A 27,422-nucleotide genomic window follows, 5' to 3' on the forward strand; every position below is an offset into this window, starting at 1 on the left:
GCTTGCAGTGAAAAAACTGACCCATTTGTTTTTTTCTGATACCCTTCTATATTAACAGTAGCTCTTTCACCTGTGGCAACCACACCAGCGGCTCATGAATGTTGTTCCCTTCTCTCCAGAAGAGTCATTTACCACATCTGCATCCCAACTTTATTGCTGTCCAGATTCCTTCTCCAAGCCCGGCACTCTGTGCTGGCCTGACATGAATTCACATTGGATCCATCATTTCTATTAACCACTGTCTCATTATACAAAATGACACAACAGATGAGGTTGGAAGAGGACCTGGGGAACCCTATCGGGTTTGTGTGGCAATGTTGGGGGGGGGAAAGAAGGGGACCACGAGGTGGCCAACACAGCTCCAAAATGGACCTGCTGCTGGCCAAAGCCAAGCGTATCAGCAACAGTGGCAGCACCTCTGAGGTAACACTGATAATGGGAAAAAAACCTGCAGTGCAACTTCAGGCGTTGCAAGATTGAGTTTTTATTTCTCATTATCCTACTCTGGTTTGACTTGCAGTAAGTTAAAACTAATTTTCCCCAAGCCTGTTTTGCCCATGACGGTAACTGGTGAGTGATCTCCCTGCCCTCATCTCCATGCACAAGCCTTTCACTCTATTTTCTCTTCCCTGTCCAGCTGAGGAAGGGAGTGACAGAGCAGCTTCGGTGGGCACCTGGTGTCCAGCCAGGGTCAGCCTACCATAAGGACCTCCCCAAGTACTACCCTGTACTCAGAGCAGCGTCAGCCAGCACGTTGCTCAGGGGTGCATCCAGTTCATGCCCATTGCCTCCTGGCCTGCCCCTGAGCACCACTGAGAAGATCCTGGCTCCACTCACCACTTTCTCTTGGTATTTATACATGTGAAGAAGATCCTCCTGAGCCTTCTGTTCTCCAGGCTGAACAATGCTGTCTCTCTCACCCTCTCCACATGACTTACCTGCTCAAGGCCTTCAGCATCTTTGTGGCTCTTCACTGGACTCACTCCAGTATACCCATGACCCTTTCAGACTGGGGAGCCCAGGAGTGGGCCCAGCACTCCAGCTGTAGCCCTCCCAGGTGCTGAGGGGAGGGGAAGGATCACGCCCTTAACTTGCAGGTGATGTGATGCTGTTCCTGATGCAGGCCTGGAGAGGCTGTGGGCCTCCCTGGCCACAAGCACAGGCTGGACTTACAAAGCTGTATGTGCCTTCAATAGGTAGTATGCGCACAGTTTCTCATCCAGTCAAGAAACCTTGCCATGTCCAATACAGAGGACAGCAGAGCAGCCAGGAACATTGAAAGCCCAGTTCATTGAATATATGCCTTATGAAATTGAGCTGTTTTTCAATGCAATAGTGAAAATAAGGCAGTTTAACCTGTATTTGTACATTCAGGCTCTTTTCAGCAAAGCTGAAGGCATGGAAGGCTCATCTAATAATAATAATAAAAAAACTCCCACCAAACCCTTAAGTAGAAGGCATCTTCCAATATCTATCACAGTCAGCAGCACAGCTTAAAAGAACTGAAAATCATTCCCAGAGGGATCCTTTTAAGTCCCATTCCCAGAGACTATGATTCTACATTACATGAAACTGTGCCATTTGAATCATGATAAAAACTAATTTAACAGCTATTAAAGCTGTTAAGGGTACATATCACATTATTCATGTAATGTCAGTAATACCCCATTTCATACCTCATTGCTTATCATTTCTGGTCTGTAAAGTACAAAGCCCCATTACTTTGAAATTCCCATTTCTAGAGCAGGGAAATCTAAATTTCCAAATACACATTTCACCCATGCCTCCAGAAGAAAGAAATGACTGTGAGAGCCCTTAAAAGCAGAAATCTTCTGTTAGATACCTGCTAGACCTTCAAGGCTTTTTATCTATGCAAAAAGATCCAAAGCAACACTTGTGCCACTTCACTAGTGACACAGCAGCTTTATTTGCTAAAGATGCCCCATAACATTTGCAGAACTGCTGGAACAGAGAAGGCAAATGCAAGCAAACACCTACTCACATTTACAAGTAACTTACAGCTTTGGGTTAACACCTGAAGGGCTTCAAAGATGGCAAGATGAAAAAGAATGAGCTGCACAGCTCAAGCTTCACTCCTGACAAGCAGTAGAATGAAGCAAAAGAAGAAAAAAACAAACACAGCACTTCTCTAAGTCACTGGAGAACATAATAACAATGCTCACTCTTTCTCAATTTGAGAATGCACACAGCCCAAATTGCCATCTGCTGTTTGCAATTGGTACCCCACAGGAAGAACTGGGCAATGCCTTATAACAAGCCAGGTACTTCACAAGTCAAATTTAAAGAGTGACGTGAATTCCAAAGTGCAGGAAGAGAGACCCAACACACACAACCTGCAGTTTTATCTTGGACAGGACAAATTAGAAATGAAAATTCTTTAAGGTCTTTCAGATCTCCACAGATCCTAGGATCACCCAAGGCCCTTATTTTATGTAAGTCTAAGGATTCAGAAAAGGCCATTGCATGAATATTCATCTGTAATCAAGAGAAGTTAGGTATCCAATGGTACGGCAAGTAGGAACCTCGCTGCATCTTTAAACAACAATGTATCTGCAGGCTCTGGCCCCAGGTCCAGTCCACTCAATTGCATCTCAATTTGCACTACTGTCAGAGGAGAACAAAACCACACAGGGCTGCAGAGCTTACCTGCTTAATGCATGCAAAGCTCTTTAGCATTCTCCTCGAATTCCCTCATAGATATGCAAATCATTGTGTTCTTACTGTTCTGGGATAATGACTTTAATTTGATGACTTACAGAGGGAGGCCTCTCAGCAGGGACATTCTCATCTGAAGGCTCCCTTACCGGGTGCTGCTGGGGGTGAGAACTGTGAGAGCACAGCTCAGGGGCCAGATGTTGAAGGAATCTCTTTCTTTTCTTCCTGCCTTTTCTTCACAACCGTACTGGGATACCTTCTCAAACAGAGAATTTGAAAGAGGCACTGGAACAACATGAAAGTGAATAAAGGACCTTGAAATTCACTGCATAAGCCCAAGTTTGGTAGCTGAAGAGGAAAATACAACTTTTTTTATATGTAGGTTAAAATAAACTTTATTATTTGACTCTTCTCCAAGACGCTTGCTGTTCATGTGTAGTTTATGCCATTTTGAACACTATTCCTGAACAGTGCACCATGCTAAAAATGCCGCTGGCAGAAAGCCCATGTTTAACCCAAATGCTGTTCACATGAATGTTCACAATCACGAATATAAGCATCTGAAATAGGTGATCCATAAAATACAAGCTAACCTCCAAGGTTAGCTAAAAGGCATCCATATGTGGGGATCTTTTCTTCAAATTGATGGGAAAAAGAATTTGGATTTTTGCTGTCTCAAATGGCAAGATCTACTAGTGAAAGAAAATGCATGTCTTGAAACAGAAACTATGGTTCAGTGTCCTTTGAAGTGGCTTCATAGCTTCATTAATGCAAATTCTCACTGAAGTGGAGAAGTAAGGAATAGTAAAGCTAAGTAACAAAATCTTTTCAAGGGCGGTATCACAGAAATCTTGTTAGTGGTTGAAATAATTCCACTTAACTGAAGTGTAAGTACATTTGGAAACACAGTCTGAGCAAAATGTCTGCCTACTCTCCCCCCCCCTTCACCCCAGAAATGCCCAATGCCTCCACCTACTAGAAAAAAGCCCCGAAGATGTTAGCTGTCAAAGTTCTAGTAGTACCTGTGAGCCATCCCATCACTGAGCAACTGCATCTGAACTGCATTTTGAGCTAATCAGAGGACTGCTGGGTACACGAAAGATTCCATGTGAACCCCATGTGCAGTTGAAACTGCACTTAACAGCGTTTCTTAATACCATGGATTCTTCCCTTTGTGATATGTGTCTTGTTACTTCAGGATTAATTATAAGGTAATATGAAGAAACAGAGAACTATTTAAACATTTCCTTTACTATACTTTCTTGGTTCAAGTCAGCAAGCTGATAGTTTGTGCACTTCTCCGCTTCTGCTGGTAGATGGTGGTAGTGGGAAATACAGCTTGTCCCCTCTGACCCAATGTTGGGAACAGAATGGGAAACAACCCAATCTGTGTTGTATTTGCCTCTGGCCTCATCACTCTATAGGATGTTCCCTGCATTGAAGGAGAAACCTGTGAGGAAAGGAGGTAGAACTGCAGTAACAAGGAAACACACCAACACCCAATGTAGCTTTCTAAAACAAAAAGCAGAGAACAACTGTGACAGCAACTGGAGTAGCACTCAAGTTTTTATCTTCTCCTTACTAGTCTCTGAAGGGAACATCAAAGATTAAGACTCCACACACCCCTGAAAAACAGAGAGCCAAAGCGTGACACACCCATCTTCTTTAGACTCCTTTTATTTTGACAGAAGAATGACTCTTCAGAAACATTCAGCATTTTTACAGATGTTTACTGAAGTCTGCAAAACCGTAACTGAGTTGAATTAACTTATGCCAATTCCCTTTTTTCCCCAACATAGCTGGTTTGGTAACCAGATGAAAACCAGATATTAATGTTTCACTGTGGAATTACAAACACCTTTTTAAGTGCAGAGAATATTAAGAAAAAATTACTCTAAGCATGAAGCTGTTGTCATTGTGTCCTGGGTTCAGGAAAGACCAGACCAGGAAAAAAACACGCTGCTATGCCTTCTAAATTGCTTGCATTCTTACAGCAAAGGACTGCTATAATCCTTCTAATAGATGTGATGAAACTCTTAATGGTAGTAAATATCCCCAAGGAAACAGATTTCAGGCATAATTTGAGTATCCCAGTTCAGTGGAAAATGACTTTTCAGGCAACATGTAACAGTACCTCCACAGTCCTGTGACTGTGACAAAGGGAAGACAAGTACACCTCACCAGCAAGTTTTTCCTATGATAGATTCATATGAAAAACTGCAAAAGAAGAGGTCTTTATCAACACAGAACTGCATGAGATAAAGTATTCTAAACCCTCCCTCTCAACCCCAAAACACATGTGCATTGCAATTTTAAATACAAACATATGATATAATCAAAATTATTTGCTTATGTTCACCTCTAAACAACAGCTAAAGGTAAAAATGGAACTAGTAATTAGTAAGCAATGGCAGCTTTATGCCCAAACAGAAAAGTGGCTTTGAGAATTTCAAACTTACAGTCTATACCAAAAGTAATTTCTAAAATAACCCCCTAAAACTCATTTAAGCAGCAGTTTTGATTTTTATTAACTTTATTTCTGGATCAAAGCATTTACTGGATGCATATACTATGGGTATGGTGAGAAGCTACACAAATTTTCTCCTGACTTCAGCTTAGCTCCATATACCGAACAGAACTGCAATGTGAACGCATTTTCCAAAAGTATTCACAAGAATAAGCCTAAAGTAATGTTTTCTTTACCACTACCTTGGTTATAAAGAAGAAAAAACCAAATCCAAGCAATGTTATGGCTCCCATTTTTACTAATCTTTTTTCCAATGTGGGTGCTTTTTCTGGAAGTTTCACTTCTCTGGGGTCATTCCTCTGTTCATGCTGAGGCAGATGTTAAAGTAGAAAGTGAAACAAAGAAAAAAAAAGTTAGGGTGAAAGCTTCTCAAGTATGTGCTAAGGTACCCAGTCCTACGAATCTGCATGCAGATACTGTTTCTTTCTGTTTCTGCCCTGCTTCAACTGAAATAAATGTGTGCAAACCTCTATCTTATCCAATACTCAATCATTATGTAATATGTATTAGAAAACAAAACTGTTAATTTACTCTAATTCCTCAGGAGTAAACACACTGCTAACAGATGTTACAAAAACCTAGTAACAAAACATTTGAACTCCAATCATCAAATATTTTAACCAGAACTTCTGCTATTTAATTACTAAACCAACTCATTAAAAAAAAATAAAGCAAGTTAAATAAGCAACAGGTTAGACTTCCTTGAAATTAAATGGAGAGTGGAAAGTGCCTGTTTGAATATACGCTGAAGATGAGTGAAGTATTGTCATTAAATGCAGCAGGGTCAGGTTCTGTTACCCTACCTTAGTTTATAATGCTTGGAAGGTCATCTCATTTATTGTGTTTTCAAATACTGCATGTTACAGACATGTACTGCTGGCAAAGTCACATAATGACTAAGCTTAGCAAACAGTATTGAAGATTTTTAGGGAACTTATACAAATTTATTATCTAAAAGGTTTAACTGTTTCACTTAAACTGGCACTTTTCATAATAAATGTTTTAGCGCTCTACTCAGAGTGCCCCATCATAAATTAAGCAGCACAAAAGTATTTTGTGTTAAAGTCTACACCAGTGAAATTCATAAAACATTACAGTATTTTAATAGAACAAGAATTACATTTTTGAAGTACTCAGAAGGCTGTTTAACACCTCTGTTTAACACTGGGAACAGAGACACTGTGCTTCATCTTGACAGTTATAAAACCTTAAGTACAGAAGACAGCGAAGTCAAGTGGCACCTAACTCAGATCCCCTCCAGCCCTTGTAACTAGCCTGTACATACAGGAGGCAAATATATACATACAATTGATTTCTGCATATTCAAAAGGAGAACACAAACAGCAAAAAACTTCTTTGTCACAGCCTCTATCTACCTCTTAAATATATTTAGTGTTAAGTGATTTATTGGGAGAAGGCTATTATATCAAATTTACTTAAACTACAGGAAACTCCATTAGTAGCATTATACCCAAGATCTGAGTTCCACATGGCTTTGTTCAGCAACAGATTCCTTTCTGACACTGATGCTCCATTTACTCTATCCCAGCAGCCATTCCTTTTACTAGCCTATTACTTAAAATGACCCCTTCTGACAAGAGCGTGTCATTGTGTTGGTTTGAGAATGACTGATGTGGTGCTAACATCTAGCCTTGACCTCTCCCACCCTCTTCTTTTGTCACTTGGCAGAGTTATCTGGGATGCTTCCCATTCAATCCATAAAAATTTAGTAAATTCTCTGTGAGTCAATAATTCAAAACAAAAGATTCCTTAATTAAGAAGTAAGAGTGTAAGTATTCAGAGTGGCCTTTATGCCACAGTGGTTGTCCAAGAGCACAGGGATACAGTCCACTTAATTCTTTCCTGTGGTAGAAAGAAAAAGATTGACTGTGCCTTCCTATTCCACACTGCTGTGGAATATTCCAGATTATTTCTCCTTTTGTCCATGGGAAGGTATAGGTGGGGAGAGGTGGATACAAAGTGTAAGCTACTGCTAAAGAGCCTGTGGCAGACCAAGACAATGTACAGTGAGGCTTCCACCTAGCACCCTATTTTGCAAAATAGCTAAAATAGCTGACAAGAAAATACCTCAATTCCGTGTGTACACTGGTGTTCTGCACAGCAAGTAATGATACCAATTCTGAGACAACAAAGGTACACTTCACTGATGGATGTCTCATTTGAAGTTGCAAGGAGAAACTTGTACACGGTATTTCAAAGCCTCACCTGCCCATACCCACCTTCTCCATCAGGTCCTGCAGTTTGGCAGCTTCTTCTCCCAGCTTTTCAACAGTGCAAACCAAGTCTTTGCAGACTTCAATACAATTTGCAGTTGGTGTCCACTGCAGCACCATCTATTAATAACTATAGTTATTTGCCAGAATTACTGTAGATTGTAACTTAATATTCCTTAGTCAACGTATCATAAAAGTGCCAGAAAAAGTTTGTAACTGCATTTACACTGGGTTTCCATTGTACAATTTCTGCACAACATTATTCCCACAAACAGCCTTTGTGCAAACCTTTTGTCACCCTAACTCCCTTATCAGCAGAAACATGAAGAAACAGCTCTATCTTCTTTCTTTGGGTAGCTTAACTTTTTGAAATCAATTCTTTAAAAAAAGGTGACCTTTAGAGAAAGAACACTGGACAGCTCTATCTAGCTTTATAATAATCAAGCTGGCTGGTGTCTGTTCATATTTTTCACTTTACAAGGTAGAATAATATTCTAGAATAATGTACTCTAAATCAATCTTTTTTTTTTTTAATTTGGTTGAATACCTTTTGGGAGCGATTGAGAAAACGCTTATTCACGGTCTGCACAGGAATGGTCAGCTTAATGCACTCCTCATTCAACTTCTTCAAAAACTTGAGGAATTCATCTCCACTACAAAAATAAAATGATATTCTGTTATCTGTTAAAGGCTGTAACTTTTTGCAAGCTAAGTGTTATCTATGCATTTCCAACACTGGCTGGTTAGACATGCAATTTCATTGCCTAAAAATATTAATCCTGTGGCCCTGTATTTTAATATAGGGTAGTATAACACTACATCTAAAGTCTTAGCAGGTTTTGGGGTGGTTCTGTGGTGGTGTGGTGCGCTGTGTCCCCTCATCCCCACCTCTCCACTCTTTTGGAAGGACAAAAAAAATCATTATGTTATCTGAAATATTCACCTCATAAGATGTACTGAAAACCAAAAAAGTGTCACCCCAAAGCTTATCAGAAATATTCTATTAACCTCCACTTCTATCTTTCATCAGTCCTGTACTGTCAACAAAAATGTTTCATTAGCTGCTGCACAAGTAATTTTATAACATGTGATGCACAACACCAGCAACACTGTTCATGTGCATGTGTGCATACAGATCACAGTCCTGCAACACCAGAAACAGAGAATTTATACTCAATTTTATGGGGACATATCAATATTTCTGACTTGCAGCTCACATTTTTGATGCAGATGGTGGGAGAAAAGTCTGGTTTGCAGTTTGGAGTGAGGACTGAAATGACCATTAGTCTCCAGCACGGTGGAAGAAAAAAAGAATCCAGTAACACTAACCTGGCCTTTCATTCTGGAAATATATTCCTCAAGGCCTAAAATCTCTGATGTTATCTACTTCAAAGACAATTTATACAAGCAGGAAGACAACCCTGAAAATTAGTTTTACCAGTATCTCCGAAGAGTGGAGAAAATGATAGAAAAAATTAACAGACTAATTTCACTGCTAAGTTTCTGGAGCTCCCACATGACACTGACTCCATTTATTTTACTGGAAGCCTCAAAGAATGTTATTTATCTGTCATGGTACTGGCCAGAAAGTTGTTGCCATTGACTGGGCAGAGGAAAAGAGGACAAGGAAGAAGATCAGCCAATTGTTTTTATAGTGAGCTCTCAAATCCTGAGAAGTGCCTGTATCTCCAGGAGAGAAGTTTCCACCATGTATGAGCCACCCAGGTGAATAACAAGCAGGGCTTTAAGTTCCTATAGCAGAACTTCCTGTTATCTTTATGGAAAAATCTGAATAAATTAATTCAGACCCTACCATTCCTCTTTTCCCTAGAGCAATCGAACCTAAATGCAACATATACCACCTTACTGCTGCTTCTGATTGCAAAAAGGCATACATTACATTTCCCAAACAGCTAAACAGCTACTTGCCAATGTGGTGCAAGTATCTAAACAAGAGACTGAATTTAGCCCAGAGAGTGTTTTCCTTCAACTTTGGCACAAGACCATTAGTGAGCAAAGTTTCCACCACTGCTCAGGACATCTGTGATTTGCAACACTGCTGAACATTTAAGACTTCAACCCTTAAACCAGAAATAAACAGAAGCATCAGTAGGAGTGCTGGAGATTGAAAACCGAGACTGTCCATGGTTTTTATGAAGATGGTGAAGTAAGGAAGCCTATTTGCTTGTTTTTATAAAATAAATTATTATTTATTTCAGAACAATATAACTGAACTTGAGTATTTATGGTAAAGCCAAACACAAGAAATAATCACATCTGGAGACAGTCTGAAAGTTTCTCCCATGTTACTATAGTCAAGCCATGCCTGTGAAAATTTCCTTCAATTTAAAGGCATAATTTTTTTAGCTGGCTAGGATCAGTTGTGGCAACTTCTGTGTTTTGTCACAAAGGAAATTATTGTTAGGAATTCTGGAAGGATTCGCAGCAAAAATAAAGTTGTCATGGCCATGACATGGGGAGGCGAAAAAAAAAAAAAAGGGAAAAGAAAACCATTTATACTTCTCATATGTCTTTATTATATCAATAATAGTTCTTAGAAACCTATTTCATAGAAATGTTGTATCTGTTGCAGTGACATGTTCTTATATTTGTAAATGGAAATAAAGTTTTCAAAAAAAACCCACTTTTGAAAAGAATTAATGGCTGTCAAAACACCAGTGGCTAAACAGCACTAGACACTCTGTGAGTTTATAATCAATCAGTTCAACATTTTCTACTATGTTAGTTTTTCTATGACTTAATGACTGATCTGCCTTCTCACAGAATGACTTTGAGCAAGTGGGAAGTAAAATCTTTATATAATAGCATGTAAACATAGCCTATGATTTTAGTCTCAAGGTCAGATTCCTAAAATACATGTCAAGCCATTTTCTAGAAAACTATGCAGTGCTTGCCATAACTGAAATGCTGTCATATAATGTGTACTTCAATCTTCAATCAATTATTTTCTGGTTTTGAGAACTATGTATGATCTAAACCCATACTCTGCCACGAATTAGATATGTAAATGGTATACAAGACTGTACTGGGCATCACGTGGGTTTTTGATTGCATTTGGCCGCATGTACAGTGAACTAACTGCTAACTTCTTGTATGTCACCAACAAAGATGTTATAAAGCACTGGTCCCTATACTGACCTCTGAGGAACACCACTCATCACTGGTCTCCACTTTGACATTGAGCCACTGACCATAACTCTGAGTGCCATCATCAAGCCAATTCCTTATCCATCAAGTGTTCCATTCATCAAATGCTATCTCCTCACAGACTAGAAGCAGCACCAAGGTCCTGTATCAGGAGATGAACACTCTGCTCTCCCAGCCCATCTCAGTCTTTCAATATCTTCTCCAAGTGCCTTGCATGTCCTCCCACATCCCGCAGCTCAAACTTGGCATCATACTGCAAAATGTACCTCAAGCAGCCTGAAAATCCTCCTTTGTGTAAACACAGAAATGGATATAAATACAGGGACAGTACCAGAATCAGGAGCAATCAGTGCATGTAAGAATAAGTGCATACCAGATAGACTTATGTAACCAAGGCACAAAAGACAACGCTATGGCAGGAACACGTCATGACGTGACTGCTAATACATAGCGGATTCAGCTGCCTCCAAAATACAGTGATGTGTACAGAATGAACCCAAGCATATTCTTTGGTCCAGTGAACAACATAACTAACAGAGTCTAGCTTTATAGTAGCCAAATGATAAAGAGAGCTGTATTATTTGTTTTGGAGAGTCAAGAAACAGCTAGGAAAGTAGCAGCACAGCTGTCAGATCACTAGTCGACAGGGAGATGCACACTTTAAGGAGGAACTGAACCCTGACTTTTCTAGACATAGAAAGTTATTTTATCAGTAGATTGGATGCAAGGCAGTTTCTCCCCCCACCCCCCCAGTACCACTCTAGGCAGGCCACTGCAAATAAGGCAACACAATGCTACACAAATGATGGCTGAAACTGGGAAGGAACAAGCACAGAGAACCTAACTTACTACTGGTGCAGCTACAGTACAACAAAGGAGCAGCATCCCTAAAACAGTCTTCTCTAGGTTAAACAATCACAGTTCAATTGACTAAAGCCTTGGAAAGGCAAGCCACAGCCTTATGCCCTGGTCCATTTCTAAAACATTTGCAAATTAAAACTGCAAACTAATCCTATTTTCAGGAGCTATTCTTTTGTAGGTTTGGGAAGTAAAAAGAGGAAAGATATGAGTACAGAATCTAAATTCAAGTCTAGGTCTCTGGAAAAAAAATAATATTTACACAAATAGAGGAAAAGGGGTTTAAGAAATCTTAAGACACCTTTGCCTTTATTATAACCTTCATTCTTCTTTTTGTACTGGACGTGGAGAGTGCTCTAACAGTGCTTAAGGGACTGATGAAGTTTAATAAGCTGAGGGATGTTCCTCTCAGCTCAGGTAGGTCTGACTTTGATGGGACTGCACAAGACAATACTGGAAGTATGAGAGGTATTGCAGAGCTGATGCTTAAGGCTGTAAGAAAAAACCTGTAATGGGAAAAATATCAAGTTGGAATGGAAGTTTGAAGGAGTAATGCTTTCTTACAGAACAGTTTCCTTATGAACCTATTCCTACTGATACATATAATATATGATACGGAAAACATCTTACAAAGTTCTTAATTTGTAATTAAAAAAAAATAGGTCTTTTAGAAGTTAGTTAAAACTGTGTCCAGTGGAAAAGAACAACAAGGAAAAACCCCTGAATACAGCAGTCCCATTTATTAAGGTAGACATGTAGTAGACATGTAGACATGTAATTTAAATCTATCAGTTGAAAATTAAAGCCCCATGCAGAAATCATATATGCATCTCTCCCTCCCACACATCTTTTTATTGCACCTTACAATCAGACAAATTTGACTTCAAGACTGAGAGTGCCTGTACAATCCACATCACGTGGGGTTTATAAGGCTCCATGCTGCTCTTGAAGCATGGGGCAGCAAGGATGGCAAAACCCATTTCCACAGAGAAATAAAACCATATTGGCTCACTGAAGCATATCAGAGAAAATAAAGCATGATTTAATACTGCAGCCCAAGAAGCCACTTTCAGAAATTATGATATGAGTAGTGAAAACCCTGCACAGCAAGGCTGTGAAACTTTGAGGTATAAAGAACAAACTCATTACTCAAAAAGATGGCCAAAGTAATGTCACATAACAGCAACATAGTCAGATTCCTACATCAAGAACCTATGCTTCCAACTTTCTTTGTACAAAACACAACTACCACCAGCCCTTGTAATCCACTAACTGGTATACTCTCATGAGTGTTATGCATGGGATAAGGTGTGAGAGAAATTTACCTCTGAGCTACAGAAAACAATGCAGTTGTCTTAAATAGTTCGTATTTCACTTCCATTTCCCTAGATATACAGTTAATACCTCAATTCCAGCTTCATCACTTCAGAGACATCTCCGATTCTTGTTTCTTCCACTTTTAGCTTGTTAATGGCATCTAGGAGTTTCTGCTGATCTTCAGGATTTGTAAGGCCAATCTAAATTTAAAGAGTAATTCCAAATATAATTTACTTTCAATACTTACTTGATATAACAGGACAGTACCATTTATTGTGCAAGCTTCTAATTATTAAAGAGTCAAAGAAGTTGCTTTTAAGTTACTGCAAGCAACTACAGTGCATGCAACTGCCAAAATAAAATAAAACCACAGAAACTATTCAATGATGCAAAACAAAATTATAAGACCCGAGGAAAAGCCAAACTGAAATTGTACAGGATGCTCAGATAGTTTAAGGTTTATTAAAGGGGAAAAAAAAAAAAAATGCAGTTTTTGTGAGTACCTCAGTGTTAGGATGTTAGGCTCATCTATTTCAGAATCATCTCGGTCATTTCTTACAGCAAAATAACCAATCACCATGACAGTAATACAGCATTAACTCAGATGAAAGAATGGAAACTATAAATTGGCAAAGGCAGAATTTTACAGAGAGAGGGCAGATTTTCAGAAGGGCTTTTCCAAGCTTTTGGGTGTGCAGTTCTTTCAGTTAAACCGGTCTCAGAAGATATGATAGCTCTTTGTAAAACCTAATTTTCTTACAGAATGTCATTTAAAAAATAAGTTACGTTACAGAAATCTAGTTGGTGCTATCTCTAAAGCCGCAGACAATCAGAAAATAGCAGAGAGAACACAATCTGTTAAAAAGACATTCAAGCCAGATGTTTCTACCATGAAACAGCCTGTAAAAGAAGCCTTTTTATGTATCTGAAGGACAGCATACTTATAAACTCAAAATAAATTTATGACCTCAAAATAAGACCAAGCCTAACTACTACCTGACATCAGTTTATACAGTCCCGAAGCTCAAATCAGTTCATCTTCTGTACTCTTGGCTAATGCTGCAAACAACAACAGAAGAGTTCTGAAGTGTTCAAGGCTTTCTGTCTCTTTTAGCTGAAGAAAAGAAAAATTTTCTTCAGAAGACATATACCATGTAACTGAGATCCTCCAAGTAATACTTGGGACAGAAAACTTCGTCAGCTGTGTTATCAATGAACTATCTCAGATTACATATTAACTCATATTTAAATCCTAGGCTAAGAATTTTTTTGTAGAACACAAAACAAAAAAAGTTGCTCACTTGTTAAAACAGAAGCGTTCCTGTGGCACACTCAATATTTTTCCTTGCTCATCTGAAAGGCTGCTGTGCAACACAGGACTTCTAATGTTGACAGCCCTAAGGATGCTTCTCCACACAAGTGAAAAAACACATAATGCCAGGTCCAAGTATGACTTTGTTCCTAACTCTCCAGCCAAGTACCTGGATGAAGCAGGAATGGAGCATTCTGGAATTTAGGACCACAAGGATCCTGCAGCCTTCAAAGCTAGAACATATGTGACTCTCTCTTATGTTCTGAGGACCTGAAGCTCCCTGCTGTAGCCTCAGAAATCTGTAAAATGTGTTTGTAGTCTCCCAGATTTTTTTAATGATTGCAGAAAGAACTTTGGACATGCAGCTGACAACAGACATCAAACACCAGGCAGTCTCACTTCCTCAGATGGTGCCGAGCAGCAATCCTAGGGAGGAGAAGTTACTTAGAGAAATGCTTGCTTCATGTGAGACTATTATTTCTGATGTTTAGTGTTCATTGTGGCTCCATAAAACAGTCCCCTAGGTTCCCCACCAGGTGCTCAGAATTCACAGGTAACATGCTAGACGACATACTTGTGAGCACATAGTTACATTTCAAAACCATGTCATAAGCCTACTGTTACAAGTCTACGGACAAGTAAGTTCTTCAGTAATGTAAAATCCCAACCAGATTAACTGGGAGTTTATCTACAGGTGACAAGAACTTTACAGTTTCCAATAGTTGCCACAGGTACCTGAATACATTATACTCGACTCCCTAGGGTAACTATCACTAGCAGCCTTAAGAGAGAAAGATCTGTGTTTCCTAGAAATAACTAACTTTGCTTATGTTGAGCTGCAAGTCTGCTCTATTTATTAGTACTCAGGTTGGCCTTGTTGAGCCCTATCTGGTATAAACTCATGCTTTCTTAATGCTTACAAAGCATTGCAGCAGTCATTTCATAATGCAGAAGTAAGCCAATTTATACAAGAGCAGCAAGTTTACTTTTAATTATAATCAACAAATCAAATGAGCTCTCCCAAGAGTAAGCTGGTTGTTATTCTTGAATATTAAAAAACTATTTTGCTTAAAGCAGGAACTATTGCAAAGACTGGGTTTGCTTTTGACTTCGTCTTCTCACTCCTACAGCAAGCAAATAAGGATATAGTTTTCTATCAGGAAGACACTGTACTTTGTCTCCCTATATATAAAACAATTCAATCCTTCTGCAAATGGATCAGTGACCGAGTACCACCACATCTTGAAGATATTGGGCTTCAGAAGTAAAGAATGTGATAAAAGTCATCATAGATAAAGTTTTCCACCTCCACCACAGTAATTCTGAATTTGAAGGTACTAGGTGCAGAACAGTAGACATATAGACTAGTCCACACTGTTTCCCAAAGCAGAAAATTTTTACCTTTCTAGACAACCACCGCTGAACACAGGGGTTACAGAGAACCTGGCTACTCATGCAATGATGAATGCATGGAACAACCGTGGTGCAAGAAGCCCTTCTTCCTTATAGATTAGCAAGACTGTAAGTTGGTGTTAGTTCAGTTACTCTGCAGTCCAAATAACACAAATATTATTGTCAAGTGGCCATACATTTAAGAATGTGCAAGTGGTGTACAAGAACTTGCTTACACCTGTGAAATAATGCTAGGCCTACCAACTCTAACGTCTATGTTACTCTTTACTTAAATAAATACTGAAATAAAAAACAGCCCCTGAAAATCCATGCTCCAAACTCCAGTTTCAGCATCAACATGACTTTCCTGTTACTCTTTAGATGGAAATGAAAGATGACATGTTTCTCAGATAAACCAGAAGTTATGCATAAACTCTTACATTACTGCCAACTTGCCCAAGTGGCCACTATTTTAAATAAGCTATTCTTATTCTTCTGCCAAATATTAAATGTTTTTGCAGGGAGGGAGGGGCAGAGAAAGAAGAATCCTGGAACTGTAACATAAAAGCACACAGACCTGACAATTCTCTAACAAAGAAGTTAAATGTCTGGGTTATATTTTGAATTTTGATGGGTTAACTTGTCATTATGCATTCTCAAATCCAGAATAAGATGCCAATTTCTCTTATTTTAAACTAATAAGCATGTAAGAAAAGAACCTTCATACTCTAAATGCATCCAGAAGTAAAATTACTTCTGTTGCTATCTTTTGAGACAAATGCTCAGAAAGTATTCCAAACCCCCCCCACCAAAAAATCCAGACAAAAAAATATCCAAGGGTAACGAGCAGCACAGAATCAGACAAAAACCTTCAAATGTTGAATAGACATGTTCCAGTATATTGAACAGACTTGTTTCAGTATGGAACAGTTTATAAGCTTAAGGAATGCGAGGATTTCAGCTTTGAAGAGTCATTGTTTAGGCTCTGTGCAGAATACAGATAAAGATATTTACAAAGAAAGTATCTTTCTGATATTGTTTGATGGAGGAAAGTGTATCATGTTAGTGACAGGATTTCTCCCCATTCTCTGGATACAAAGCAGCTTGGTTCAGAGGCATCCATCAGAGGTCATCATTAATCTTTGTAGTAATAAGATCCAGGCTCTTTAAAATAGCTGGCTGTTAGTTGAAGATCTGCCATCACACTAAAAACTTTCAACTCTGGAGTTAGGAGGAAACAGATTAAATTTGTTCTATCAGCAGCGTGGGGAGAAACTGTTAGTAGAGCTCTGTAACTAAATTGCATCAAGAATTTAGGGTAACTTATGAAGTGCTAATAAGGCAGGAGTATTATGTCATTTTTTAAACTCCCAACTGAAGACTCACTAATTAATTTACATCCATGCACAAAGCATGGCTTATTTTCCAGAAGTGTTTCCTGCTGTTACACAGTTCAGAGGCAAAACAATTCTGTTCCTATAGATACAATTTTTCTGTGGAAGAGGAGCTGATCCAGGCATTTATTTCAGTTATCAAAAAAAATCCCTCTTTATAAGAGGGTCTCTGAAACATGCTGAAACACTGAAATGGAGGTTATCAGTTCATGTGAAACTACAGATCCTTCTTTGATGAAGGAACCATAAGGATTAGCCTTTCACTAAAGTCCACAATTCTTTCCTTCCCCCAGCGTCTCTGGACAAAACGAAGTAATGATTACATCAAACCAGGTGATCAATATGAACACATACGCAGCCAGATTTGCAGTGTAATGCAAGCATGACAAACACAGCAGCTCACAGTGGTAAGAAGAAAGCTACAAAAATCTCCTTTAAGAGCAAAATTCCTGTCAGTGTGGGCTTTAGGGTCCATAGAAAGCCCATACCCAGTGGTTGTCCATTTGGCATGATCCTGAGGCTTCAGAAAAGCAGTAACATCAGAACATGTTGACATGCCTTGTAATACCTAGGTCTAAATGAACTCTTAAATAATTTCTTCACTGACAAAGCTCCCTGTACATGCACCTGCTGAGATACAGAATTATTTCTGAGCTCTGGGAAAACACTTAAACCTTACTCAGTTACAAGACAAAACTTCATGCAAAACATCCCTGTGACACCAACTCTGAAGTAATAATTAACATCTGTATGCTAATGCTGGTTCCAGCTGCTGGAACACATGCTTCCTTGGTACCAGAACAGGGCGAGTAAAGCTGACATGGAGGAGACAACTAGCATCAGTAGCAGGCTTGAGTCAGTTATTTCAGTGAGACATCTTTGGTATGTCAGACCTGGTACAGTGTGCTCAGAAGAATCCTGTGGCCTGAAGTATTTGCGCTATCCCAAGGAGACTCCTACAGTTGGATTTTATTATGGCATCCTCCTGTAAACACAGGAAGTCTTTCATTCCCCACAGGAATAATTCCAGCAAAGACTAAGGAAAAGCAACCACCCTATTTCCACCAGAAACCGAAATCCTGTAATAATGTGTCACTTAGTCCTCAGTAACAGTGAAATACCAAGTGATTTTAACTGATACCAAATGGGAAAACAAATACCGAAAATAGTAACAACTGAATTTTAAAATGGAACAACTTCCTGCTCAACCCAACTTCCACATCATTGCAGCAAAGAAATACTGAGGACTTCCAAATACTGCAGACTTTCACTTTGTAGTCAGATGTAGGCAAAGAAGATACAAGAATTTAAGTCAGAAATCAAGGCTAATATGTGGGATTTAGAAAAGGTCTGTCTATATTCACATTAAAACTCAAGAAGTTGCAGAAGATTCTGAAAACAGAATTCTTACAAGTTCAGACATTTATAAAGATAAGATGTTAAAAAAGAAAGAGGAGAAAACTAAATGAAGTTCTAAAGTAGTAAACTGACCCGTATTAACTCATCTTTTTGCATGATCAGAAGTTGTGTCAAAGTTGTATCTCTTTCCTGTATAAAACAAAGGGTTTTCTTTTTTCATCAAAAAGAATTTCAGAAGAAAACAGTTTTCACTTATGTTTTACTTCAGTTTTCAGAAATAAAACCAGCTACACAACAGCATTATTCTAGTTTAGAAACATCACATAATGCACATGACTAATGCACATAATTAAAATTAAGCAATCCAATCCTGTCCACTGAAGTTCAATTTAACATTTTTTAGCTAAACTTCTGTTTAATAAATTTACTTGAATTAAGATACTAATAGTGACAGAACTTTGTTTTTTATGCTGTAGGTACATTCTGCTTTCATGGATTTCTTAACAGATACCAGATAAACCACAAACTTACCCTGAATAATCCTATTATGTGTTCTAGACCAAGACCTTGTAAAAACACTTCCGTGTCACTAAAAGTTGGGTAGGAACTGAAAATAGAACAAATGGGATATGAGATGAAAGCAGTGGAAGTTAATAGAAGACCACTAGAACAAAATACTCCAGAAAAGCTCCCCAGGCAGAGAACTGGGGAGCAACCTAATGTTGCACAGGCCTACTGATGACAGTAGTATCTCATAAGCACCATGGAGTACAATTTAACCTATTTTTTAATCTATCAAAATTTTAGAAATGGCTTTTCTGTCTAATGAGTTGAATTGAGCCTGAAGGGCTCAATCATTCATGGATAAATATTATTTTAAGTATCAAAATGTTCCAACTGAACCTTCAAGTTGGGCTGCCGAAGCCTGAAAAATCTGGAAGTGGGATTAAGGAAGATAATTATGTCTTCTTATCAGATACCATTCATATAAAATGGATTCAGCCCACAAGTCTTTCCCTTCTGGTTCCATTTAAACAAAAAAGCACGTTTACCAGGAAACTAAAATGTCTATGATTAAAGACTGGTAAGAAATTAGTTGTCAGAGGACTACTGTTCAGAAGGCAGACTGAGGAAGTGGCATAACCGACTGCAGGTTCAGAGTTTAACACTTATTTGCAAAGGTAATTATCAATTTTGGTTCCTTGCCTACCAAAAGATACAAAAATATAGAGGAAAATATCTGAACAGCTTTCAACAATCAGATGAACAATTGTAATGAACAGAATTAAACCCAAAAGCAAGTCAGATGAAATGCTAAAAGGACCACTGCAGTCACTATAGCAGTGTGTGTTAAAACACTGAGTTAACTGATAGTTTGCTCAGTCTTATTGTAGGCCCTGAAATCAAGGTTTGCCCTCTTTTCACATTAAAGACTTAAAAAAGGTCCTATAAAATTTGTGTATCTACATATATATAAAAAAAAAAAAAAGGGGGGTAAACAAAAACCACCAACTCCGGCCTCTTTTCCCCTTCCCCCCCAAAAAAAAACCCTGAACCAACCCCAAACCAAAATCCAAAACAACCAACCAACCAAACCTCTCTGAAAATTGTTCTGAATACGTAAGAAAATATTTCAGGACTGCACATTGAGAACCTTGCATACTTCTCCTTTTACGAGATGGACACCCTAAATCACATATGAAAGGAGTTTATGCAACTTGCACACTGTCTCAAGTCAATAATTCTGTGAGAGTGCCTTCTGTCAGCAGGAAAAATAGAAGAGTTAAAAATAATTTTAATAGTGTTTAAAGGCATCATCCCTACCATGAAGTTGTATAGAATTGTGTTAATCACTGCATGCTTCCTCCCTCTCTCAACACAGACAGCAACAGTCCGTGAAGTAAACAATTCACACATACATCCAAACAGCCAATGCCCTTCAACTGGCAAGAGAAGAGTGTGTGAATGACCTGCAGTGATCAAATATTCTTATTTAGGCATTCAAAGTGCCCAGTTTGCAAAGATTCTGGAAGCCCCTGGGTAACTCAAGACTTTCAGTTCTGCTAAAGGTGCAAGGAAAGGACGTTCTTCCCAGGATCAAGGAAAGAGCTATTCAGCAACTGGACAGTAACTTGCAAGTCCCTGAACCAGCAAAGGACCTAATTCAGGAGCTGAAGGATGCAAATTCCTGACATGTATGTGCATTTCCTTGTATAGTCCAGGGCTCTGGACTCAGAAAAATTGTCTAATTAGGATGGCAGACAGCAATGACTGAAGGTACACTCACTACATAAGGATGACTAAATGATGATGACATCAATGACAAGTTATACTCACTGACCCTGCATGGCAGGGCACAACTGATACCCAGTACCAGGTGAGGCATGAGGAGCAACTGAGAGAACAGCTCAAGGAGCTATGATGGAATAAACACAGGCATCAGTGTACCTCTTGACTATCACCAGATGAAAAAATCCAGCTTGCTGGGGGCAAGTATGTGTGTGTGTGTTGAAAGCATTTGTAAGAACAGGCATTTAACAGCCAGACATCTGGTATACTCCAGGGGACTTTTCTGAAACCAAGGGTTCCACTCATTATGAGAAATGCTCAAAGTTATGAAACATCAGAACTAGCTACTGTTAATACAAAAATCCTTGAGCTTGACAGAAATGTCTGTTCATACAAACAAATCAGTTTCTCATCTGGCAGAAAAAAAACAGTATTGTTTAGATAAAGACTACTGGCACACTGTGAAATCCTGGAAGCCGAATCATTGCCTAATACAGAATTACATTTGCATAGATAGACATCTGGCTGCCACAAACTATTTTTAGTGGGCTTCAGGATTCCAGTGTCTGACTTTAAAAACTTACCAAGACTAACCAAACACTGGTAGAATGTCCTCTAGCCACCATCAGGTTTCAACAGCACTAAATCTATATGGATAACTGCTGCATAGTGTTAGTTTATTTCCTTCTACCAGAAAAAGCCTACGGAACTTCCTAAAGAACCCAAACCTGCTAAAAAAAGGAGAATCTGTTCTAGCACTGAGGTCATTAGGTACATATTCTATCTAGGAGTATAAGTCTTTGTGAAGAGTACCAGAAGACTGACCTATTTAAAAGAATGTCACCTTCCTGTCAAGTACACAGGGACTCAAAAGATGATCCCCAAGGAGCAGACAGATCCCATGGGAGACATGGTTCACAGACAAGGAGATATAGCCAGAACAACACCTTTATGAATCTGAAGTATCTCTAAGATGATTGTGGTTGAAGCAGCAGAGAATGAAAATCTGGCATATACATTCATCTAGCAACAGAACCTCATGAGGCTTTGTCCGAACTGAGTACTCTGTCTGAGACTACCTCAGTGTGAACTGCCGTCAATGACGGCAGTAATGATACAAAACTAGGGCATGTCAAATTCAGAATGATCTGGCTGAGCAGGGACATAAAGAATCAAGCTGACAAACCAGAACAGACTATCGGCACTGGAATTTGCCTTCTCAAGACCATGCAGTTCAAGCCCAAGGAAGTATATGGCCAGTTTGTTGAGAACTTGTTAACCAACATGTTCTGGGATGAAACAATATGAGAGACCTTTGAAGGTGCTGAAGCAGGGGCTGATTTCAGCCACGGGACACCTGCAAGCTTCAGGGCCAGAAGCACACTATGCAAAAAGTTCTAGAGCTTAACTGTGTAACTGTGTGCTTCGTTTGACCCACATACATGCAGGAAAAAAGAAAAAGGCAGAGCTCTTCCTTGTGGCATGAAGATGAAAACAGGCAGACAGTGAAAGCATAAAAAAAAATATCTAATGTCAAATTCGGAACAACAAGGAATATGGAACAGGGGAGCATACACATTTAAAAGGGCTGAAATGAAGTGACATTGGATCCTGGCTCTAGAATACTTTACACCAAACGAGAGGAATGAAAGATCTACAGCATGCTCTTTGTAATGCAAAGCAACTCTGCAATCTTAAAAAATTAACAGTACATTAATATACTTACTGGGTACTCTTGGTAGCACTCCAAACAACACACATCAGTATAATTTAATCACTGACACAAACAAATACAATCTCTTAGGAATACTTATAAGGTAAAATTACACTATGACTGTATTTACCCAATTCCTTGGTCAGGGGCAGCTGTCATTAATTTGTAGATAGCCTCCTCCTTAATTGTTCCATGGGATCTCCCATGCAAGTGATTTGCAGCCAAAGACAGTAAGCTATAAATCTGGAAGAGCCCAAATGAATTATTATTCAAATTCAAAATGCATAAAGAAATACAAAGGAGTAAGACGATAAAACAGTTTTATCATAAATTACTACTTACAAGGAACATGAAATATCTGCACTTCTTCTCTAAAGCATAAAACTACAATGAACAGTTAAGACCAAGCCCACAGTTTATCCAAAGCATTTCTGAATTCCACCACAATGAACTGACACAGAGCAAAACAGCACATCTAACTTAAGTCAAAAAAAGTTAGTATCTGTCACTACAGAAGCAGCAATACACCAATATACTATTTTTTGTGGTTTGTAGACAAGAGTTCTACAAACTCAAGGCAATAATAAGAGCATGAGGCATACAACTATTTTAATATCTCAATTTTCAATGCATATATGGACCCAACATTTAGCAATTTACAACTGACAATCTAATTTAACTGTATTTGACAGATTCTTTCAATTGATTATACATTATAGAAGCAAGCCTTCTGCCAGACATCACTATGCATCAGTGATGGAATCCAGAAAATGAATAGCCCCTGTGTGAGTTCTGAGATAGTTAACCAAAAAATTCAGCAAAACAAGTAGAACCTCAATAAGCCTAAAAGAATGGTGAAGCCACTTTCCTGAAATTCAGGTGAACAGCCACACATACACACACACATACATACACGTATGAATGGTGGGTTGATCCTGGCTGACAAATAAGCCCCTACTCAGTTGCTTGCTCATCTTCCCCCAGCAGGATGGGGGAGAATCAGAAGCGTAAAAAGTATGACAAAATTCATGGGTTGAGATACATGCATATTAATAAGTGAAGGGAAAAAAAACAACACCCAAAAGCTTAAGTGATGCAAAGGTAATCACTCACCATCTGCCACCAGCAGACCAATACCCAGCCGGTCTCCAAGCAATGGCTACTTTAGAAAAAAATTTCCTCACGCTTTTACTGCTGAGCATGACATGATATGGTATGGAGCATCCCTTTGGTCAGCTGGGGTCAGCTACCCTGGCTGTGCCCCCTCCCAACCTCTTGCTCCCTCCCAGCCTACTGGCTGAAGGCAGAGAGAAGAATGAAAACCAGAGAAAGCTTTGATGCTTCCCCAGCACTCAGCAATAGCTAAAATACTGGTGTGCTAACAACACTGTTTTGGTCAGAAACCCAAAATACAGTACCATACAGGCTGCTGGAAAGAAAAGTAATTCCAGCCCAGCCAAATTCAGTACAGTAGGTAAGAAAAATATCTCCCCTCGCAGATACAGTTTCTACAGACAGTCAGTATGACAGCTTCTTGGGTTGTCAACAGCCTGAAGAGCAGATCCCTGAGGTGGAAGAAGCTCCTGACCATAAAATATCTCAATATCATCTGCAAGACTTTGCAGTAATTGAGTGAAAGTTAAGTGTTCGAGGTCAAGAGGCAAGACGCATCTCTCAAGCGTGAGGAGCCTGCAGTCCCTCCATGTCAGAGAAAGTTGTGTTATAAGATTATATGGCCATAGCCTGATGAACAAGTAATTTATTGAAGACAGAATGCATTTGTAGCCCCTTCCAGTAACCTGAGCTAACAGATCACTGAGCCTCAGAGAGTGATCTTGCTAGCCCATACTGACAACTTTGTGCATAGTTACCATTTTTGTTCATCCCTAGCTCTGGAGTCTGACAGAGAAAAAAACCCAACAAACCCTCAAAAAAGCCAAGAAAGAAAAAGAAACTGTAAAGTGAATTAAAATTCATTTGAATGAATTATACATTTTTGAGGAGCCACTGCAGAAAGCCACATCATTGGCAAGAGCAACTCAAAGCAAAACACACAGAAATCTGGTTTGACTGATCCACTGTGCATCATCTGATAACAGCAGTGAAAAGATTTATTTTAGGGGATTGTACGTTGTCTTCAGTAGCTCTCACTCTACACTGACATTTAGTGGCTGCTCTTCCAATGATCTGATCAATTTGCATTATATTACACCTTCCCTCCTGAGAATGGATTTTGAAGACAGCCAGTATCAACCCCCCCGTTTTTAGCTTTAGCCTTTTCACTTCCAAATTCAATTAGAAACTATACACTGCAAATTAGTTAGATACCTATGTTCTCTCACACACTTTGGCAAACAGGAAAAAACCAACATATTTTTCCTACTTCTCATATCAACATTTCTAACATGAGTAATCCCTTGTTCTATATTCTAAATCTGAAACAAAAATTCAAAGGGGGAGGCGGGGAAGGTTCCCAAAACTTTTCTATATAGCATTTAAAGCACTGTGAAAAGTTTGGTGTAACAGACCTATATAGATTTAATAGTCTATATAGATGTAATAGCATAAGTATTCAACTACTACTACAATTAGTTATTAAAGTAACAGTCCTACAGAAAATTATACAATTAATGATCAGATTTTTGAGGCAAACCACAGAATTTGCATTTCAAAGAGAAATTAAATACCTCTGAATGTTTATTGATTTTTGCTATCTCTGCTCCTGTTTTCTCATCCTTAGTCTGTAGATTTTTGTCAGCTCCCAGCTCAAGCAACTTAAGAGTTACATTTTTATGTCCATGCTGTGCTGCCCATATCAATGCCTGCAAAGAACAACTCCTTTTTACCAAGTTTACATATGGAACATGAAAGAACAGAGGTTCAATCAATAATGTAACCTTCAAAATTCTTACATGGCAGAATCTGGAGATGAAGATAATTAATGCAAAAGAATCTCAAAGTGGAGATTCTCAAAGAAGAATATACCAATGAGTATTTCAGAGAATGTTGCACTTAAAAACAAATTTGTGTGTTCCTGCTTTTTAATGTTTTTATTGTTAATTACATCACAGAGAAGTAAATCACTTACTGAATATCCATTGTCATCTTGGGCATTTATGTGTGCTCCATGAGCGACAAGAAGAGCAACAACCTGAGGATAGCCTTTTCGAGCTGCATACATCAGGGGAGTCATTTGTCTCCTGAAAGAAAATGTGACAAGTGAAATAAATTACTTCTGGATAACAAAATCCAACTGCATTATCAAGCAGAGCACCTCAACTGTGTAATGAGTCTCAGTTCTGCAGAAGAACTAAGCAGAGGGTGAAAGTCCAGGACACAACATTTGTGCTTCAGCACAAGTCAACAGATTCAGCAACTCATTTATGTCCAGTTGGAAATCTTTAAAATACTTTAAGAGTTTACATTTATTTTCTGATTGAAATAAAGTCAAGAAGGCAATTGTTGTCCTCCACAAGAAGGAAACTCTGAAGAAACTAAACAACTCTTTTCCAGGAGCTTACAATATAGATCTATAGTACCTCTGGAAGAAAAAGTTAAAAAGATAAACCAAACCAAATAACCCCCAAAACCACCACATTGCTTTATCACCTCTAAATTAAAGTACCACACAAATAACCATAACATGTCCCAGATATGAAACACAGCAGTTTGGTGACTAAACCATTTCTGGTTTGGTTACAAACTACACAAACCCAGTTTTCACAGACCATCCCTCCTGCTGCTGCCACAGACCTAGCAGGCCTCTCATTTAGCACACAGCCTGGCCCAAGAAAAAGGGAATGGCCATTAACTGCTGATTCCAGTTTTCACCCTACTGAAAACGGAGAATATCAACAAATCACCCATTTTTCTCCTCAGTATTAAAAAAGGTGGCAGAGACTCCTTTTTTACTTCAAAAATTATTTTTAAAAGATACAGCTTAAGTGATGTATTCTACATACAGTTCAACTTACATCAAAGCTCTGAAGAAAAATATGCAATTTCACACAGGAGAAGTTATAAATCATAACTAAATATTTAAGAGAAAGAATATTAAGAACAACTATGTACATACATGCAAAACCATCTTTGATAAATCCAATGTAAGCAAAATAATCTCAGGTCACACAAATCTTGCGGGTGTGCAGAGGAGCAGTGCAATAGCCAGAATGCACATGTACTACCAATACTCAGACCCCCACCTGAGTATGCCTAGGAGTGTCATGGTTTAAACCCAGCCACTCAGCTCATTCACTCACTCCCCACCTTCCTCCCTCTTTCTTTCCTTCCCCCCCCACTCCTCGCTCCTGGAAGGATGGGGAGGAGAATTGAAAGAATGTAACTCCCACAGGTTGAGATAAGAACAGTCCAGTAACTAAGGTATAACACAAACCACTACTGCTACCACCAATAATAATAATGATAAGAGAAAATAACAAGGGAAGAGAATACGATACCACCCACTGAAACAAGCCCGACCCAAAAGAGAGCCTGTGCCCTTTTGGATAACTCCCAGTTACCTCCCCAGGCATGACATGCTGTGGTATGGAATACCTCTTTGGCTAGTTTGGGTCAGGTGTCCTGTCTCTGCTTCCTCCCGGCCTCCCCTCCTCCCTGGCAGAGCATGAGACTCACAAAGTCCTTGGTCAGAGTAAACATGACTTAGCAACAACTGAAAACATCAGTGTTATCAGCGCTGTTCCCAGGCTGAAAGTCAAAACACAACACTGCACCAGATACTAAGAAGGAGAAAAAACTGACTGCTACTGCTAAACCCAGGACAAGGAGTCTTCAGACTACATACAAATACCCTACTGAAAAATCTTAACTTTTCAAGTAGTAAAACTAAATGCACATCAAAATATTTTTTTCCTTAATCTCATTTGTTTTCTGTCCCCAGAAGTGTATGTGTTGAACCCTTCTCTCCTACATATATTACTCATACATTGCTAATTCTTACAAATGCTGAGAAAGTACTCAGACACCACCTTTCCCATTACTGTTTGTTTTTTTTACATTCCAAACACATGATAACAGTCTGTTGCTCTTATGCTTCTATTGAGATGCTTATGAGATGAAGCCACTGTGAATTGCTCTGCATATTTTGAGAGAAAAAAACTATTGCTCAAAAGCTCCTATTAGAAAAATATCTTTCCAGATACCTGACACTTATTCTCTAGTG

General features: G+C 38.9%; 1 protein-coding gene across 3 annotated transcripts in view; it reads right to left on the bottom strand.

The window, feature by feature from the left end:
* Positions 1–3,908: 3,908 nt before the first annotated feature.
* ASZ1 (ankyrin repeat, SAM and basic leucine zipper domain containing 1) overlaps positions 3,909–27,422 on the bottom strand; it is a 44,586-nt gene continuing 21,072 nt past the window's right edge. Inside the window, exons 5-14 of one of the 3 annotated variants that reach the window (XM_057412186.1) lie at positions 25,329–25,440; positions 24,928–25,062; positions 22,371–22,483; positions 18,769–18,844; positions 18,370–18,426; positions 12,868–12,980; positions 7,985–8,090; positions 7,444–7,557; positions 5,386–5,511; positions 3,909–4,126 (exon numbers count right to left, since the gene is read on the bottom strand). In XM_057412186.1, the coding sequence (XP_057268169.1) occupies positions 3,944–4,126; positions 5,386–5,511; positions 7,444–7,557; positions 7,985–8,090; positions 12,868–12,980; positions 18,370–18,426; positions 18,769–18,844; positions 22,371–22,483; positions 24,928–25,062; positions 25,329–25,440 (1,135 nt within the window). In that variant the 3' untranslated portion in view covers positions 3,909–3,943. Of the gene's footprint in view, positions 4,127–4,867; positions 5,512–7,429; positions 7,558–7,984; positions 8,091–12,867; positions 12,981–18,369; positions 18,427–18,768; positions 18,845–22,370; positions 22,484–24,927; positions 25,063–25,328; positions 25,441–27,422 lie in introns of those variants that run through there. The other 2 variants (XM_057412183.1, XM_057412185.1) reach the window with 2 other exon arrangements.

Source organism: Pezoporus wallicus, unplaced genomic scaffold (assembly GCF_028554395.1).
Source record: "Pezoporus wallicus isolate ANWC-B61680 ecotype Strahan unplaced genomic scaffold, APGP_CSIRO_Pwel_v1 contig_3858, whole genome shotgun sequence".
NCBI lineage: Eukaryota > Metazoa > Chordata > Aves > Psittaciformes > Psittacidae > Pezoporus > Pezoporus wallicus.